At 39.8% G+C, this 19,765-nt stretch overlaps 1 protein-coding gene across 1 annotated transcript; it reads right to left on the bottom strand.

Annotated features, from left to right (window-relative positions):
* Positions 1-1,169: 1,169 nt before the first annotated feature.
* Positions 1,170-17,858, bottom strand: LOC307266526 (myosin-1-like; the record flags this gene model as incomplete). Its single annotated transcript, XM_080048565.1, has 38 exons — positions 1,170-1,187; positions 2,140-2,271; positions 2,360-2,560; positions 3,401-3,571; positions 3,683-3,808; positions 4,239-4,442; positions 5,058-5,366; positions 5,463-5,587; positions 5,757-5,922; positions 6,322-6,505; positions 6,884-7,080; positions 7,409-7,527; positions 7,618-7,744; positions 7,837-8,226; positions 8,313-8,403; positions 8,514-8,659; positions 8,884-9,060; positions 9,435-9,677; positions 10,262-10,517; positions 10,649-10,785; positions 11,161-11,284; positions 11,359-11,476; positions 11,573-11,660; positions 11,755-11,831; positions 12,041-12,347; positions 12,445-12,615; positions 12,698-12,847; positions 13,462-13,580; positions 13,787-13,925; positions 14,022-14,125; positions 14,851-14,949; positions 15,034-15,097; positions 15,190-15,282; positions 15,435-15,549; positions 15,642-15,669; positions 15,998-16,154; positions 17,205-17,348; positions 17,655-17,858. The coding sequence occupies 38 exons, from the start codon at positions 17,856-17,858 to the stop codon at positions 1,170-1,172; spliced, it is 5,820 nt and encodes a 1,939-aa protein (XP_079904691.1).
* Between the last annotated feature and the right edge of the window lie 1,907 nt (positions 17,859-19,765).

Here is a 19,765-nt window from a genome sequence, read left to right as displayed (position 1 = left end):
TTTCCAAAACACAGTAGGGGAGTGCACAAAACATGACAAATATAAAATTTGGTCCAGACGCTTTTTGGTAGAAATGTTGTCTCTACTTTCAAAAAACATTAGGAAATAAGACTGAATGAAGACTTTGAACCACATATAATGATTCATGGTATGTATACTAATAAAAGAGGAAGCATCACAAAACACTTTTCAAACAAACCATTAAGTAAATATAAAAACAATAATAACAAACTACTTTCACACTATGTATATACTCTATATGCACTATGTACAAGCTAAGCGGTAGCTGGGGAGCTTCTTGGTCTTTCTTCTCAGTGTTTTCTAAGCCTGTAAGGGACTGACAGTATCACGAGAACATTCCCCGGAAACAGGAGGACCTCTAGTTTGAGATGATGTTTTAATTTTATTTTTCAGCCATATCTTCAGGGAGATATTAATAAAGATATGCGCGCAGACCTCAGAGGGTTAAAGGGATCCTCTGCAGCGTTTTTCTGATTGATTCATTTCATACAATCCTGGTTCTATTGGTTTAATCACGGTTAATCCGCTGTTCTCACGCATGCATTAGGTATTGTATGAGGTGATTGACAGGAAAGAGGACAGCTATTTTAACTCAGGATGTAAAAATGTCATCGGGCATTCTGCTTCTGGAATCCGCCCCTGATCTCTGCAAACAGATGCTCCAATTAGACAGAAACTTCACACTCTCACAGGGGGGACTTACACAAACGCTGCACTCCTTCTATGGAAACCAATTATCTCTTACAGTGACTGTGGCTGGCTGATTAGCACTTCAAAGCTCACACTAATCTGCTAATACATCAAGACATCTAGGTTTCCATTCATTTGTGTGTGTACCAGCCGGTCGTTCTCAACACTTTATTCTATATAACATAAATAATACTTATTTAGTCAATCATAATATGTTTAAAGGAACATCTATGTATGTATATATTTTTAAAAAACATGGTTGTGTTTGGCTCTACAGCATATCTTAATGGAAGACAATAATGTCATAAGATGTGGATAAAAGATAACTGACAAAGCTAATGCTTCACACCACTTTATTCAGCTAATAGTCTCACAGCAAACAATTAACTAATATCAACTGCTGAGTTTCTCCTCGTGCTGAGGAACAAGCATGGAAGATGTCTTCTGTGTCATAGCTTTTACTCAGATTCAGCAGCCTGAGACAGGACAGGACAGAGGAAGAAAGGGAATGAAAGCAAAGAAAAGGAGAGGGAAGTAAAGTAAGTATATGCGTGTTTTTACATTCAAACAATCTGCAGTTGTAATAATCTACATAAAGTTAAAAGCCACACTTGGTGTAACCGTTTAGCTTTCTTGATATTTCACAACGCAGCGTAGCAGAAGGCAAGGCAAGGCAAGGCAAGGCAATTTTATTTATAGAGCACATTTCAGGCACAGGGCCACTCAAGGTGCTTCACAGGGTTAAAATCAAATAAAGAAGAAAAAGGATCGTTTCTTGATCCCAAAGGGAAAATGAGAAAGAGTGATGTAATAAGCTGAGTGACTTTTAACAAGGATGTGCATTAGAAAGTTGGCTATTCAAAGTTACTTTCACTACAATAAAATTAATTGTGTTGCGACTCATTTGATCGGCATGTAATATGATTATCCATGGCTTCAAATACCTTGTGTGTTTTTGTAAAAAAAAAAAAAAAAAATCTATATTCTTGGTCCCTTTATGATGACGAGAAATCAATGACAATGGTCGTCAATGGCAAGATGTAAATGTTTCAAATCTTCAGTCAATGCTTTTGACGGAAGGTGTTCAGAAATGTCAGTGACAAAAGGTCCCCTGTCTGTTCCAACCATAGATAGTATAATAAAAACAACACTGTCCTGAGACTGAGATGGATTGGGGTACCACAACATATTTGTGTGCCAGTTACTTCCGAGTTCCATCCCATTGTCTTATCTTGATTAATATGTAACTTCTTTGATGGCATGTATCGGTGCTTTTAATGATTACTTGTTACCATCGACCATCACAGCTTGCTTCATGTGTTCCTTTGAACACACAGACCGGCCTATAAATACACACTCTTTCACTCACTTTTCGCCTTCAATTATTTCACCAACTGTGTGAATACCCACTATATCGAGTGTCGTTACCTTTCCAAACTCTCTGCTCTTGGTTCTCATCTTGTTGACTTGGGACTCAGCGATGTCTGCCCGCTCCTGGGCCTCTTCCAGCTCATGCTGCACCTTCCGTAGTTTGGCCAGATGAGTATTGGCCTGCTCCTCCTGTTAAGAAATTAAACATAGAATAAAAATAGAGAAAATAAAATAAAATTATGTTTGTTTTTCTTACATTAAAAAAAAAAGATCTTACAGTTTCTTCATTCTGCCGTTTGTACGCCTTGACTTTGAGCTGCAGCTTGTCCACCAGGTCCTGCAGTCTCAACACAGTCTTCTTGTCCTCTTCGGTCTGGTATGTGAGCTCCTTGGCTCGCCTCTCGTATTTACGGATTCCCTTGATGGCATCGGCGGCTCTTTTCTGTTCGCTCTCGCATTCCCCCTCCAGTTCACGCACCTACAGCAGATGAAGTCCAAAACCCCACATAACATAACTATAAATCTCTCAAGTAATTTATTCTCAGTAATTTTGAAGGAATAGTAGTATACAGTATTAGTTTATAGTAGTTCATTTTTAGCTCTTTGCTTCACTGTCTAGCTCAAAAAAAGGCGACAAAAACCGTTCCTGTAACTGTGCACGCAATTCTTTTTTTTTAAATACTTTATTTTAATTTTTTTTTGTTATAAGAACGAAAACACACAACTGTAAAAGTGAGCTGTGCATGCTATTCTGATATAGGAATGGACAAAGTTTTTTAAATGCACGCACAGTAACAGGAACTGCACTCTAAAAAATATTTCAAGGGCTTAGTAAATGTAACAGTAATATAAAAGTATTTTTTGCTTGAAAAAGATGAGTAAACATCATTTTGATTAGCATTAGGGTTAACTTAATCAAAATTCATGAGTAAAAATTAAACAGAAATATTTGTGTGAAATGTAATAAATAAAGTAAGTTAATTTAATCAACAAAATGTATTACTTGACTGACAGATTATATTGTTTAAATATTTTTGAATAATTACTGTATTTTTCATTGATATTTTTGAGAATAAACTATGAATAGAAAATATTAAGTAAATCTACTCATTATTCATGGTTTGTTTTACTTGATTTCTAAGCTTTGAAATCTACTCAATGTTTTTGAGTGTAAAAATGTTACATCAATTAAATTAAGTAATATGCAGTATCTGTTTTTAGAGTGTGTTTCTGTTGCCTTTTTTCTTGAGCCGGAGAGTGTGAGGCAAAAAAGCAAAAAAAAAAAAAAAAAATGTGTGTGTGTGTGTGTGTGTGGTACCCGAGCTTCCAGTTTCTGGAGCTGTTTCTTGCCCCCCTTCATGGCCAGGTTCTCAGCCTCGTCCAGGCGTAGCTGCAGGTCCTTCACAGACGCCTCCAGGTTCTTCTTCATCTTCTCCAGGTGGCTGCTGGTGTCCTGCTCCTTCTTCAGCTCCTCTGCCATCATGGCTGCCTACAACAACACAACAGACAAAACAGCAGCATTCATAGAGGCAACCAGGCTGCTTGATAGTTAGCAGCACTGTTTCTTACATATATGATTTGAGTAGTGGAGATTATTTACATCAGTGATTGCTTTCTTGGCTTTCTCCTCTGCATTGTGTGCCTCTTGGGTAGCATCCTCCACCTCGCCCTGCAGCTGGCTCACATCTGCATCCAGTTTCCTCCTGGTATTGAGGAGACTTGCATTCTGTAGCCAATGGACAATTGGAGAAACTGTACATTAAAGTTACGCAGCGTTAGCATTCATTTGGAGTTTTGGTATTTCTACGCCCCTGACAAACTCACAATTTATATTTTAATATTCACTCTCCTAGCTCTCCTAGTTTTTGTCTCTTCTGACTCCTGAGATTAAAATAAATAGTAAATGATTCGCTCTGTTCATCAGCTATAGTTATAGTGTCATATTTCATGACTATAGAATGGTCCAAAAACCACATATCTCAGCACATGATCAGGCCTTTGTTGAGACATTATTCATTAGCAATCCAGACAAACGTCTGCATATGTACAGTATAAAAACACTAGTATAAATGCATTATGGATATATCCTGTCATGGCGCTGCCCCTTCAGCTTTCAGTGGCCCTCACTGATGAAGACAGTAATCGTTGGTGTTCACCTGAGAGTGCAGTAGCCCTACTCTCTCACAGGCATCAGCTAGCTCCTGTTCAGCTAGCTTGCGGCTCCTGTCTGCCTGTTCCAGCGCGGCTCGGAGCTCCTCCACCTCCGCCTGCATCAGGCTGGCCCTGCGCTCCACCATGGCAACCTGCTCCTTCAGGTCCTCCTGGCTCCGCAGCGCCTCATCCAGGTGAAGGGTTTGTTCCTGCACACACACACACACACACACACACACACACACACACACACACACACACACACACACACACACACACACACACACACACACACACACACAATGGGAAGACGTGTAAGATTTACCCAACATGGATATTAAATGTTTAAGATGTACTATGTAAGCTTTTCAATTTGTTTTTGAAGTAGGTTGTTAAAGTTATTTCTCACAGGCTTTTTTGTCCACAATAACCATTCCACTTAAATTGTATTTGCAACAGTAAGAAAATTACAAAAACTAACTTTGGATAAATATTCAGCTAATTATTTATATTAGAGCAGTCAATAAAAAGACTGCAAATTCCATAAGGTGATGCTTTAGAAAAAAAACAAGGAGATCACAAGAAGGGCTGTGGACAAAAGCCCTTGCTACCAAATATACGACGCTGGATTTATTTCCTAGGGTTTTGCTTTGCAGGTGAGACTAGTTTTGTTTTAACTGGATTTCTGGGAAACAAGACGCTGTAATGACCCCTTTCTACCAGGGGTGTCGCTAAACATATTCCAAAGAAAAAGGTTACATAGTACTGCTTTAAAAATATTCTCGTATTGAAGCTGCCAATGGACAATTGAATATATATATCACTTTGAGGTGGGCTTGAATATTCCTCAGCTGCTTCTGAGCTTCGGCGGCCTGTCGATTGGCGTGGCTCAGCTGGATCTCCATCTCGTTGAGGTCGCTCTCCATCTTCTTCCTGACTCGCATGGCGTCGTTCTTGCTGCGTGTCTCGGCGTCTAAGGCCGACTGCATTGTTTCCACACTGCGCTGGTGGTTGCGTTTCATCTGATCGATCTCCTCGTCCTTCTCAGCCACCCTGCGATCGACCTCTCCCTTCACTTGATCCAGCTCCAGCTGGAGACGCAGTATTTTGGATTCCTCGTGTTCCAGAGAAGCCTGGAGAGCAGATTGAAATGACAATCATTACAGATTATCATTGCACTGTGCCACGGTGTAAAGCATTGTTTTTACAGTGATATTGCATCATGTTACCTCAGCTTCTTCCAGAGCCGTCTGGATCTCTGTTTTCTCAGTCTCAGTTTGTTTCATAGTCTTCTCCAGCTCGTGGATGGCTTTACCATTCTCTCCAAGTTGTTCAGTCAAATCAGAGATTTCCTCTAAAAAATGTATAAATGGATTAACAAACAAATGTAAACATAACAAATATATATTTTTGATAACAACCTTGTCATCATAGGTGTTTATTCAAAAGCATCAGATTCATTGTCCACCATGTTCTAGATGAACCTTCTTTTGAAGAAAGATGTTTTAAAGTAATATACATACGTTGCAGGTTTTTATTCTCTCGTTTGAGGACCTCGAGGTGATCCAGAGCTTCTTCATAAGAGTTCTTTATTTTGAAGAGCTCAGTGCTGAGGGAGCGAGACTCTTTTTGGGATCCTTCAAGCTCAGCCTGACTCTCTTCATACTTCTGCTTCCACTCAGACAGGATCTTAGGAAGGCAAAAATTATTGGTTTGGAGCAGGATGGTTTGTCTTTATAAGGTCTCTGATTTTGAAGTTTGTTTTTTCTATGTGCTATGTTGTAATTCTGTAGGTGATGTATGAGGCTTCTCATTCTAAAAATCCAGTTCACCTTAGTACCAATAAATCGCTAAAGAAATATCACCCCCAGCTCAAATCTTCTCTGACCCCACTGCACAACAGGAGAATTACAGTATGCATAAAATGTAAAGGCTTTCATTAACTGGGCAATGGGTCAAGTCACTGGTATGCTGATAATGAATTCCTATATTAATCAAACATAACAGAACATTTCTGAAAAGGATAATGTTGGAGATGTTTTACTTTGGAATATCATCATCCTGTTACTTGTAAGTTGTCTCTGTTACCTTATCAAAGCTTCTCTGCTTCTTATCCAGGGCAGCTGCTTGAGCGTTTGCCCTTTCTACATCAGCCATCAGGTCTTCCACCTCTCCTTGCAGCCTCTGCTTCGTCTTCTCCAAAGATGAGGTCTTGGCATTCACAGCCTCAATGGCTTCCTCAGCCTCCTGCAAGCGTTGGGTTAGCTTTTTCCTGAGCATAACAAAGCGTGAAGTATGAGTAAATGTACTTGGACTGAAAATATCTTATTTGCCATGCTGCATTCACATGGAATCCGGCAAACGGTTGACTGCAAACAAAAAAATGGAATTTACAACCCGAACTGGAACTTGTGCAAAAGCTATAATATATAGGCTGTAAATGATTAGACAAAACCATTTTATTTCCTAGGCTTGTATAACTGTCCTTGTAAACAATACGATATCATCAGCACAACAACACATCGACATGCGTGTTTCATTCAGTTTTCTTTTTGCCATTCCGTCAGATTTTTCGTCACATGTGTACCGTCTGCCTGATTCCGTGTTAATGCAGCATTTTTATCTGTGTGTGTGAGGAAAAGACTCTCACTTGGCTTCCTCCAGTTCGTCAGTGCGCTGGATGGCATCAGTCTCATATTTGGTTCTCCACTGGGCCACTTCACTGTTGGCCTTTGACATGGCTCTGTGGAGCTCAGCTTTGGCCTCATGCTCCTCCTCAAACTGCTCCCTCATCAGATCACAGTCATGGCGTGCCGAGTGGAGAGCATGGGCGATGGCATTCTTAGCCTAATAGAGAAGCAGATTAGGCTTTTGTTGAGGAGACAATTTTCAAATATGAATTTATCTAAACTGTAAATCTAAATCTATTGGTGAATTTGCACAAAAAGTATTCCTTCGAACCTTCTTGGTGACCACATTAGAGGACCTCTAATTAGAATGACACCCATTGAAAAATGAATAACAATTCAATTGAGCGATAAATGAATCAGCCTAAAACTGCCTCTGAGACTCTGGCTACCTAGGTAAACTAATCTGTTAGCCTATACTGACCGTCAGAGATAATTAATGCCACATGCATTGGTTGGTTGTTTTGCAGTGCAGTGATGCAACAAACCTTTGTTTCTTCTTCCATCTGCCTCTTCAGCTCCTCAATCTGCTGAGCGAAGGCCAGTTTAGCCCTCGACATTTGAGAGAGTATCACTTCTTTCTCCTCAAGATGACGAGAAAACTCACCTGTTCAAGAGATTTAAAAATAACTATGTAAGAGCAGAAAAGTATTTCACTGCAGTAGTCTGTTTAACGAGATTGAACTTTGTTGCGTACCATTTTCACTCTGAAGTCTTGCCCTTTGAGCATTGATTTCGGCGATTAGGCGGGTGTTCTCATCATGCTTTGTCTTGTATTCACTCAGTTGGTCTTCCAGAGAGTGACACAGCTTCTCATAATTCATCTGGAATATCCCAAAAAAAGTTAATGGAAATTGTTATATTTACCACGATACATTAAATACATGTACTATCGCAATCAATCATCTGACCTTACCTTTGACTTGACCATGAGCTCCATGTTGTTGGACAGGTCATCAATCTCCATCTTGAACTCGCTCTTCTCCTTCTCCAGCTTCTGTTTGACCCGCTGAAGGTTGTCTATCTGCCCTCCCAACTCGGCCGCACTGTCGGCGTGTTTCTTCCTCAGAGCGGCGGCGGTGGCCTCGTGGTGGAGGGTGGACTCTTCCAGGTCTCTTCTCATCTTCAGGAACTCCACCTCTCTCTTCTTGCTCATGTCTATCTGAGCCGTGGTGGCTCCTCCGGCCTCCTCCAGCCTCTCGCTGATCTCGTCCAGCTCCCTGGAGAGATCGCCCCGCTGCTTCTCCACCTTAGCCCTGGCCACACGCTCCACTTCAATCTCCTCTTCCAGCTCTTCAATACGGGCCTAGGGAACATAACAGCCAGACATTTTAAGATTATTCATTGACCTACAATAAATGTTTGGTTACCTTTTAACTTTTTTCAAAGTACCTGAAGCTCCTTGGTCTTCTTCTGAGATTGCAGGGACATGCTCTGCTCATCCTCCATATTGGTAACGAGTTGGCTGTATTCAAAGTCTTTCCTGTTATGTAAAACCAAATCATATAATTAGAGTATATATAAAGTATCGTAGGCTACTTATTATTATGCTTAGGCACTGCTGCTGCTGCTTGCTGCTGCACCTTAACATACTTTTTAAGGCGTTCCTCGAGCTGTCGCTTGTCATTTTCCAAGTCCATTATGGATTCCTGAGTTAGTTTCAGATCTCCCTCAATCTTTCTTTTGGCTCTCTCGACATCCATCCTTGTCTTTTTTTCTTGTTCCAGAGAGCCCTCGAGCTGATACGTGGATACAATTGCAGTCAAATTACAAAACCTGTATTTAAGAACTGGGAAGGTAATGTGCAGTGTTTCTACAGCTTTCTTTCTGTCTGGAGTTTGGATACCACTTTTTCCCTTAAGCAATAGTGCTCCAAACATAAATATATTCATGCAGATTCAAGCACCTTTAATTTACACATGACTAGGATTTATAAAAAGGTAATGGCTGGCTATAGACTTACATCGTCAACTTGTTGCTCCAGTTTGATCTTGGCTTTGGACAAAGTGTTTACTTTGTCTTCCTCTGCTTGCAGGTCATCCAGTGTCTGCTGGTGTGCCTCTTGCAGAGCCATTTTCTCTTTGGATACCCTGGCGATGGTATCATCAAGAGAGGACATCTCCTCTGTGAGATTCTTTACCTGAACGCAGAGAAAAAAGTTAACTGTTAGTAGATTCAAGATTTAAGATGTCTATTTATCATATGCAAGCAGTCATTGGCAATGAAATTCTTTAGTCTCAGGCTCCTATTAACAGTGCAATACAGAAGAAGTGAAGAGAGCAACATCTGAGACACAAATAAAACACAGAAGTAGTGCAAGGACACAGTGCAGATAAAAGTGTAGAGATAAGGTGCACCATATAAATATCAAGTAAAGTTAGTACATTAGTCCATTACATTCAATTAAATGTAGACAAAACAGAATACGGTTTGCGGGAATAAAACTTATAACTGAGTAATAAGTGTTTAATCTCTGGCCTCTGTGTCTCAGATGAACACCCTGCAGACACATACCTTGTTCTCAGTGGCATGTTTCTCCTTCTCCACTTTAGCCAGGGTGAGCTCCAGGTCATCGATGTCTTTCTTCAGCTCGCAGCACTCGTCCTCCAGCTTCCTCTTCTTGGCGGTCAGCTCGGCGTTCACCTCCTCCTCATCCTCAAGCCTCTCGCTCAGTTCTTTGGCTTTGGTCTCCAGGGAGATCTTGTTCTTGATCAGTCCATCACACCTCTCCTCTGCATCTGCCAGACTCTCGCTTTCCTGTTTTTCAGAAAAGACACTATCTGTTTACATGCAGCGTACATGTTTACTCAAAGGTGGAGTGAGCGATTCTGGAGAATGCTCAATGTCCAAAAATTTTTTTTAGATTTTTTTCAACAAGTGTTCTCCAGGTTTGCTGATTCCACCTTTAAGCTTTCTGCATGCTTCTGGTGGAGGCCTCTGGAAAATGTGTGTGTGCCTCTGGAAATTAAAAACATCAAGGTCCACGACTGGGCCAACTGGACAAAGCTCCTTGTCTATGATTGGCTTATTGGCTTTGAAGGAACTGCGACCCTGTCTCCACCTTTCTGAACAAACAGTGTATTTATAAAGATCAGAAGAACATGAAAGCAATGAGAAAAGTGCACATTTGCTGTGTAGTGGTGAAAAACTATAACACTCTTAAAGAAGACCCATCCTGTTCAGCTGTTCACCCGTGTGCTAACATGGCTCACAGGAGTATATACACAATACACACATACCGGCAGAGGAGATAATATTAGCTCACCGTACTGAGCATATTGGAGATATTATTTACATAATGAACAGCAATATCTTTACAAATATGTGTTTTCTCTACTTACAGTTTGAATATGCAGACTCAAGTCATTCTTCTCCTGAAGCAGGGAAACCATTTTGGCTTCCATTTCCTTCCTCTTCGTCTCAGCTTTGGCTAAATCCTCCTTACACTTGGCAAAGTCCACCTTCATGGCGGCCATCTCCTTCTCGGTCTCTGCACTCCTCAAGAGTGGCTTGATCTTAAAGTAGAGCTTCATCCACGGCCAGTGTTTCACATTCATGAAGGAGCGAATGTTGTATTGGACAATATAAATGGACTCTCTGGAAAGTAAGGCGTTTGTTTTTGGGTTTTCTTTGGGTTCAATGCGATGAGTAAATTCTTAAAGATCTACTAAATCTGTTGTACGCATGCCCAAATATTCATGATTTTAATCTACAGTAACTTTTATTACCTCCTGTCCATCATGTTCTGAAGCTCCTTCCTTTTGAGGAAGCCACGACACAAGGCTTGAGTAATGGTGATGAGAGAGGCCAGTTTTTCATCCCTCATCTCTTCTAGTAGCCCCAAGAGTCCTGCTTTGAAGAAAACCTTTAAGAAATAGCAAAACCCTGACATCAATTTCATACGTTTAATGGTTGTATGATTAGTATGTTGTCAGAACAAGTGTTTTATATCTGTTCCAAATCGACACGTGTCATTCAGGCCCCGAAAAACTCTCCAAGCATTCTGTGGGTTTTATTGTCTTTGTAATCTCAGTGAATCGTATAAAGATGCAAACACTTTGAGTCTCTCTCTTCGATTATTTCCTGGTGTTGCACATACATAACCTGCTTTACTTTGACAATTCCACACACCTGTTCAATCAAAGATACAAAATTGACGTACGCAGACTCCCTTTTTTTCTACTTTGGAAAGGTGGTCACAACAGTGAAAACATAGTGAGGCCCATTCAAAAGGATTTACCTTGGTATGCCCGAACCTATACTGCGTGTGATCCACATCAATAGACCCCAAGAGCTTCTCAGCAGCTTTCTTGTTGTCAATAAATTGTCCCTTAGGTATCACACTAGCATTAAGTATTTTGTACCTACAAAAATAGAGAACATGTTAAAAAGAATTCTTTAATAAAAAAAATAATAGAACCCTAATTTGTACTTTTACCTTTGCTTGAAATCCCCGTATTGGATTCTACTGGGGAAGCCCTTCCTGCAGATCCTGATTCCTTCCAGCACACCATTACATCGAAGCTGATGGATAACCAGATGGTGTTGCATAATCCCTACAAGTCAGCAAAAAAATCCACTGTTATAAAACTGAGATACAGTACTATTTAAATTGTATAAGGAGTGTGTATAACATGACATTACTAACATACCTGGAATTTTTGTTTCATTTGGAATTAGACACCTGACAAAATGGGGATGGGTGCATCTGAGATTTGCCATTAGCTTTCCAAGGTTCTCCTGTTAGATATGATAAATGCCATTACTTCATTAAAAATGATCAGAATCAAAATAATTATTTACGAAAACACATATTATTTTAGAATGCAGTTACCCTGAAAAGGGCTGACACAGTCTGGAAGGATGAGCCCTTCTTCTTGGTTGCTTTTTTACTTGCTCCACCAGTACCATCTAGAGGAAATATATATTTTTTAAAGATTTTCTTTAGCAGTTTTGCCTTTAATAGATACATTTATTTTGGAGAAACAGAGATGGGGGGGGGGGCTCTAACCACTACACCACGAGCGCCTCCGTAAAGGAAATATTTTACTTGACATTATGAGGATGGAAGGAACAAATCTGAATCAGCACAGGCTACCTCACTGTATTCCAATTCTTACCCTCAGATGCAGAATAGGAACAATATAGGAAAGCCAGCAGTTTGAGACCGGCTTTCTGGTAGAGCTGAACCACAGTCTCATTCAGCGGGTCCTTGTTCTTGTCCAACCAGCCAGTGATGCTGTAGTCCACGGTGCCAGCGTAGTGCACCAGGGAGAAGTGAGCCTCGGCCTTGCCTTTGACCGGCTTGGGCTTCTGGAAGTTGTTGGATTTTCCAAGATGTTGGTCGTACAGCTTGTTTTTAAAGGTGGTGTCTGATGCCTTGGGAAACATACACTCCTCTTCAAGGATGGAGAAGATGCCCATTGGCTGATCAGGACACAAAGACTTTATTATAACACAAAAAGCCATTCTCTTAGATGTTTCTATCACTTTCTTATCATATACTGTATCTGTATGAACTAACCTTTTCAATGAGCTCTATACAGGCAGCCAGGTCCATTCCAAAGTCAATGAACTCCCACTCGATGCCTTCCTTCTTATACTCCTCTTGCTCCAGCACAAACATGTGATGGTTGAAAAACTGTTGCAGTTTCTCATTGGTGAAGTTGATACACAGCTGTTCGAGACTGTTGTACTGCAACGATAAGCCACGTATAAGCATAATGGCATTATTCATTGTAGATACAAGTGCACACACAGTTTAATGCGAAACTTACATCAAAGATTTCAAATCCAGCAATGTCCAGGACTCCGATAAAGAACTGCCTTGGTTGCTTGGTGTCCAGCATCTGATTAATGCGTAGGACCATCCACATAAACATTTTCTCATAGACGGATTTGGCCAAAGCACCAATATTATTGTAGACCTGCACAATGAAATTTGCCAGTGAGATCGCAACACAACAGTGAAATAAGACCTTAGAACATTTTAGATCACCTAATATTACAATTTGGGACAGATGCTGAAATCGCAAACAATTTCCTTATTTACAATTCCGGCAGACATTCATTGACGTTCACTCTCCCTTTAGCTTTGTTTTTATCTACATCAAGACGCTAGCTGTTATTCTTTGTTGACTAGCGAGTGGCTAACTTTGGCTACTGCCTGGTGCTTGGCAAGTAGTGTACAGTGGGTTTTTTTTGCTGATAATTGGATTAATAAGGATGGAATTTGTGGGCAGGAAACAAATTCAATGAGCTCAAAGAAGCTTAAAAGCTCAGTAGAGATGTAGAGTTTGATGGTTATTCTCAGTGAGCTCACTACAACTTGCACCTTTCATATTACACCAAGTCATAAGATCAACTATACACGTTATATTGATTAGAGCAGCTTTAATGTTATTGGAGGATTATCTCGACTCTCAACTGCGCCAAAGTAAGACATTTTATCTTGGTAAGAAAACACTATAAGAAAAGAATAATTATTTTACTAATAGGGGTATAATATAAAATGCAGAATGGTTTAATAACACATGTTTACCTGCTGAACAGTCTGGCTTTTGGTCACATACTCATTCCCAACCTTCACTCTGGGGTTACACAGTGCTTTCACCAGGTCCGCAGAGTTCAGACCCATCAGGTACGCCGATTTGTCAGCCACTTGATCAAAGTGAAAAATCAAATAAGACAACTATAAAGCACAGTGTAAAAGAAGAGGAGGGAAGTTAGGAAAGTATAAGACAAAGATAGGAATTGATATGTACTGTACATAATATATACTAAACATAAAACATAATCATCTTCATAAAAATATCAAATAAAAAGATATAAGAATAAGTTAAAAACCCAATAAAAATCACATTTACCCTCTGTCCCATCTGGCTCTGCTTGCTCCTCTCTCTGCTTCTGCTTGAATTTCATGTTCCCATAATGCATCACAGCACCTGTCAGCTTGTAGATGCCAATCCTCTCCTCTCCAGTGAAGCCTAGGGTTTCGATAGCGCTCTAAAAACATATCGTCAAGAAATGCTGATGTAAGGAGTGCCAGTGAATTTTATTAGCAGTGATGGAAAAAAAGACAAGGGAGCAAATTCCACTTACATCCGTGGCCATCAGCTCTTCACTGTCATCAATACTGGCCACGCTGATCTCCCCTTGACTGACAAACGGGAAGTCGAAGGGGTTGGTGGTGATGAGGAGAGTCTCTGGATGGTAAACATAATGTGCCAGTCAAGTCCAGGCCTTGCAACAATATAGAATGTTATATTTACAGTATGTGAATCAGTATCTAATTCAATGCGCTTTGAGAACGTTCAAGGATCCACAGGGACCCTGGTGAACAACTAATGGGAGGGTGGAGGGTGGTAGGATGGCCTAAAGGAAAGGTAGCCGACCAGTAACCATACTGGGTCGATCCCCGGCACCAGACAGGAGGGTTTTAGTTGTAAAACTAGTAGTGGCTGGTATTACGTCTATGGTGCCCACCATCTCATTGTGTCCTTGAGCAAGGCACTTAACCCCACACTGCCAGGGGCGCTGTACTACGGCTGACCCTGCGCTCTGCCCCCCCCCCCCCCCCCTCCCTCCCAACTCCCCCTAGTGTGGTAACTTGAGAGGGGATATGCGGAAAGACAAATTTCAATGTAACCATTGACTAATAACTTAACTTAACTTAACTTAACTTAACTTAACTTAACTTAACTTAACTTAACTTAACTTAACTTAACTTAACTTAACTTTACTTTACTTTACTTTACTTTACTTTACTTTACTACTATGCTATTTCCCTTTGGAGATAAATAAAGTACTGCATTCCATCCATACCATTTCACTTACGTTGTACAACATACAATGTAGTAAGACGGCCGTTTAAAAATGTGCATTGGACATATATAGTAACACAGTTAAGACTGATCTCCCTTTATGTTACCGATCAGCTCGGGCTTCTTGTTGGACATGATCTGGTAAAAGATATGATAACTCCTCTCTGCAGACAGCTGGAAAGTTACTCTGGATTTTTCCAACAAGTCTGCAAATGGAAAGCAAAAGGAGCTTGAACAAAAGCCTTTAGCAAAACAAAACAACATATATAGACGGCAGTATACTAACTCACAAGTTTCAATATCAGCCGAAGACAATTTCCCCGTGGTTCCAAAGTGGATTCTTATGAATTTTCCCTGAAAAATGTATATTTTTTTTTAAGTAATTCATCTAGGAAACAAAGTGACAAGGCAATGGTTTACAACGTATACTCTCTCTATTCGCTCACAAAACGCGATGAGTTATCGTTTCTGACAGTTTTGGCATTTCCAAAGGCCTCTAGCAGTGGGTTAGCAGAGATAATCTGGTCCTCCAGATTCCCCTATACAGCAACAGAATGAACAACATCAATTATTACAAAATGCAGATAATAAGAAATTGTCTTCACAAATATATGGAATAAAATGTTTTTGATAGATTACTTGTAGAAAGAAAATAACATTTGGAAAAGTATGAATTAATTGTAATATTTACGTGTAATTTTCCAGAGGCAGCAACATCTTTTTTCCTGTCCGCAGACCCTGCGATTGTCGCAAAGTACTGGATGACCCGTTTGGTGTTGACTGTCTTCCCTGCACCGGATTCTCCACTATTTAAATTGGAAATATTCACATCAGAAATGTTTAATTTTCTTTTCGACAACAATAATTAAAAGAAAAACAGATGTAACATGACCCTTACGTAATCAGGATGGACTGGTTTTCTCTATCTGAAACAAAGAACACCGTAGTCATATTATTAAGGTTTTATGTATTGTACAGTATTAGAACTAGGTATACCGCGGTTTGAAAAAGGCAAGGTTTCAATACCACTATTATTTCCCGTCATACCGTTCGTATGGGTATTATTTTGTTAAGAATAATTCAATAATTTATTGTCTTATGTTATTATACAATCTTATGTTTATTAATGTTCAGAATAATCTTATTATGTTGTTAAAAAAGATTGCTTTCAGCCATTATCATACCGTCAGAATATCATATCAATCCATGCCTAATCAGAACCTTATAGAAAGCTGAATATAATTTTAACTTTACCAGTAAGCATGAACTGATAGGCGTTATCGGAGATGGAGAAGATGTGTGGTGGAGCCTCCTGGCGCTTTTTGCCCCTGTAGGCCACCACTACTTCTTGGTTATACACTGGGAGCGCCTTGTAAGGGTTCACAGTGACACAGAACAGGCCAGAGTAGGTCTAAAAAAAACAGTAAATTTATAAATGTATAAATAAATTAATATAAATAAATAAATTACAAATAGGTGTGGGTAAATATGAATTTGTGATGTGTAGGGTCATAGGATGTCTATATTCTCAATTGTTAAAATCAGACATGCAATTAACATGTGACCGTAATCTTTCCCTCACTCTAAAAAAGCAGTGTAGTTGCCTAAACTTTAACCATTCACTCATAGTTGTTTGTAATAACCCTGCTCTTTCCTAATTCATAACCATAATGTAGTTGCCCCATAAATAAGGAGCTCAAGGATGTGCAGTTGAGCAAATCCATTCATTGTCTCGATTGAATGTTGTATTTTTAGTGAGTTGTCATTTTCAAGCTCTGTCCATCACTCTCTCGCCCACAAAAACACTCCTTCACCAAGAATATACTGTAGTTGGAGGTGAACTGCTCCCCACACACAGAGGAGGTCTGAACCAGGACTAAACAAAGAAAGACACTATGATTGATGCACAAATGTCTCTGACTTTATTTACAGTAATCTCGACTTGTCTGCACTTTGTCTGTGGATAGGGTTGATCTGTCTCTAGGTTACATATCTAAGTGGTGTCAACAGCACCTCAATGAATACTTCAACCAATGGTTTGAAAAGCATTCTTTACAGCCAGAATTTCAGTGTTTATTACAGCTTTCTGCAAACGACTGTCTAAAACAAACTTGATATGGGGCTTACTGACACTGTAAAGTGTAGTGACATCAAATAACTAAAAAGCTGGGTTTATTTTGAAAGTTTATTTATAAAATTCTGCTGTCAGGTACCAGTCTGGTTTAACCTGAATAAGACATATAGTATAACTCATACACATTTAGGGATATCATTTATTAATATCTAACCCCCTGCCAAAAAAAGTACCTATTGCTTTCTTTGTCGGTGCAGATAAGGCAATGCATTTATGAGCATCTTACATCACTCACTGCAGTTCTAATGCTGGACTATGTGGTGTCTGTGGAGCAGCAGTGTGTGGGAATGGCCATCATCAAAGTACAGTAAACTTTGCCTGACTCACATAGATCATCCATGATGCGTAGCGCTCTTTGAGGTTGAACAGCACGGCGGCCTCATTGAGGTGGGTCATCATGGCCATGTCCTCGATCTTATCGTATTTAGGCGGGTTCATGGGGAAGATCTCATCATCTCTCACTGTTACAACCTGTGCAGAGTAGAGCAATATGGTCGCTGTCGGGCATAAACCTTGTATATCTTCACCATGGTAATTTTTCAGGAAACGTTCTGTTTTTTTAAAACAAATTAACTCTGTGTCGTCAATTCCCAAGCTCTTTTCAATACATTTCATAGGTTTTAAAGTTTATAAAACCGACACACAGACATGAAGTGTGACCAATAGCACTGATTTATCAAGAAATGTAAAAATTCAAGGTTAAAGACACAAGGTTTCCGCCGGACAGCGACAATATGCAGGATGGGTGATTTGGCCTCAACCACCGGGATCGTTTACCTGCCCTGCTTCGGTTTTAACGGTGACTTTGCCCACGTCTTTGCTTTGCAGAGTGCCTTTGACAAACAGCTCCTTGGAATCCACCACAAACACTGCAGTCTTGGCATCAAAGGGCCTGTTTTGGGCTTCGATTCTCTCCCGTTCTGGTCTCCTCAGGTACGGGGCGGCCACCCCAAACACACTCATTTCAGCATCCGAACTCATCTCTGAAACACAACCCCCGAGGGGACTGAACAACAGCGCTGGGTTTACGGATTACAATGGTGATTCTAATCACTGTAGCAAAAACTAATATCATACATTATAATTAGAGATGCACCGATCCACTGTTTTTGGATATCGGCCGATACCGATACTGTCCAATACCACAATAATTATACATTTATTTGTTGGTGGTGATGTTATGTGTAAAGTTAGGAAGGCTTAAGCAACTCAGCAATTCTATTTAAAAGAGCAACAATTATACAAAAATGTATGTCAGCTTTATCTGAACTGCTTTGAATGGTTTGAATACAGAAGAACATCAGACCTCAACCTTTAAATTGCTAAGTTATTTTTTTGCTGTATATATATATATGTATATATATGTTTGCTGTATCACAAAGCTATGGTTTTAAAATAGTTTTTTTTCATAGTGAAAATAATTTAGATTTTCTTTTATTATTTTTTTTAAGTTTATTTAAAAAATGTAATCGGAGTTGTCAGTCCGATATCCGTTTGCAGCCATATCGGACCCGATACCGATATTGGATCAGATCAGGTCCCATCACTAATTATAATTCATTTAAACTCTTACCTCTGTGGGCAACAAAAGGTATGGTTATATTTCCTCAGCCTATAGGGACACCGGAATTAGAAAACAGATGAAATTCTAACAGTGAAGTCAGTATGCGTCAAAAACAATGAAAACAGAATCGTGTCCTCACCAGTACCAAGTCCCAGCTGAAAAAGGTGGGACAGCTTTGACACTTACTGCTTTTATAAGGTCCCCTCATGGGGCATTAGGAGACACAGCAAACACCTATATTTAGGTCAAAGCCTCTAAATGAATGTGGGTGGAGAGAAGTGATTAGGTCGCTATGTGATATTATGGAGATGTGAGCGAGCTTTTGTTATAAATCCGTGGCAGGGAGCAACTGCAGCTCAAGAAAAGAATGAATGCCATGAGGAGGGTGACCTCTGTTAAGTGATCCAGCACAGAGATGCTGCAGTAATGTTCTATGAACACAGATACTGAAATTGACTGGGTTTGGAAGCTTGGGGACCAGACAATACTATTAAAGGTGATTCTCTACTATCAGCGGCTATCATATGTTTAAACTGACATATCACGACACAAAATAACCAATACACAGAAATAGTTCTTTATTTGACTAGCATGAATTGTCAAGAGTATAGCCTATATCCAAGTCATCTAAATAGTCAGGTTTTGGGGAAAATATATTTGCTGTCTTTCCGCTAGTGACATTAGGAGATTATGTATGTGTATCTGTTTGAAGTACAAATTATCACGTGTCAAGATGTGACGAGCCTATATTACTGTAGCACACAGACTGAAAGCAGGGGGGAAACTTGACTGGCTACAAATTAAATACATTAAAAACAATATGTCAATAAGGGTGTTTTAAGGGTGTTGTAAACTATCCCCCCTATTTGGCAAGGCTAGCTTTTTCCAGACTTCATGCTAGGCTAAGCTAACCATGCACACACTCACTCCAGCTCGGTAGGCTACTTCAGTGGTTTTCATATTTTGTCTTGATTATAGGATTTACATGTATAATATTGTTAACAGATTTCAAGGGACATCAAGCTCTAATACACTTTGTGTTATATGTAAATGGGGTTTACCCTCATAAAAAGTGTGTTAAAAGGCACACAGTGTTGAAATAACACTGTCTCTAAGGCGTATTAACTGTTTTGAAATAATAAACCAAATCCATCCGTGTCCATCCTTCCACATTATGGTTGCTATGACAGGCTTATAAATAAAAGGCATAGCTGATGAGTCCCTCAATAGAAATTCCCCCAGAACCCTCAAGGGACAGCTTTAGAGATTACGTAGGACTAAAAGTTGTTTCAGAGGTATGGACTCCAATCGTTTTCTTCTGCAA

Source organism: Ammodytes marinus, assembly GCF_949987685.1.
Source record: "Ammodytes marinus genome assembly, chromosome: 20".
Classification (NCBI taxonomy): domain Eukaryota; kingdom Metazoa; phylum Chordata; class Actinopteri; order Uranoscopiformes; family Ammodytidae; genus Ammodytes; species Ammodytes marinus.
This window is presented reverse-complemented; position numbering and strand designations above follow the sequence as displayed.